At 37.9% G+C, this 277-nt stretch overlaps 1 protein-coding gene across 1 annotated transcript in view; it reads right to left on the bottom strand.

Moving 5' to 3' along the window:
* Positions 1-277, bottom strand: part of LOC119585621 (coiled-coil domain-containing protein 93-like) — a gene marked incomplete in the record, with an annotated part of 16833 nt that overhangs the window by 3842 nt on the left and 12714 nt on the right. Inside the window, 1 exon segment of the mRNA XM_037934290.1 lies at positions 130-231. Within this exon segment, the coding sequence (XP_037790218.1) occupies positions 130-231 (102 nt within the window).

Below are 277 nucleotides of genomic sequence, written 5' to 3'. Positions count from 1 at the left end.
GTCATTATTTCACAAATTGAATAATACTGCATCAGCTAAAGTTTATCAACTAGACTTAGATCTATCTTCCCTTCGATGAACAGAATGCATGCAAAATGTTTACAGCCAATTAAACACAGTAAAACTTACAGAAATCTGTTGCTGGAGTTCCGAGTAGTGCTTTGAGGTGGCTGCAATCTCATTCACACGAGTGCTGACGATGCTTCCTACATACTGGGCACTTAGTTTACCCTGAAAATGTATTTTCAGTCAACATATTTTCTCGTGTAATGCTCAC

This window comes from Penaeus monodon, chromosome 20, assembly GCF_015228065.2.
Source record: "Penaeus monodon isolate SGIC_2016 chromosome 20, NSTDA_Pmon_1, whole genome shotgun sequence".
In the NCBI taxonomy this organism is placed as follows: Eukaryota; Metazoa; Arthropoda; class Malacostraca; order Decapoda; family Penaeidae; genus Penaeus; species Penaeus monodon.
This window is presented reverse-complemented; position numbering and strand designations above follow the sequence as displayed.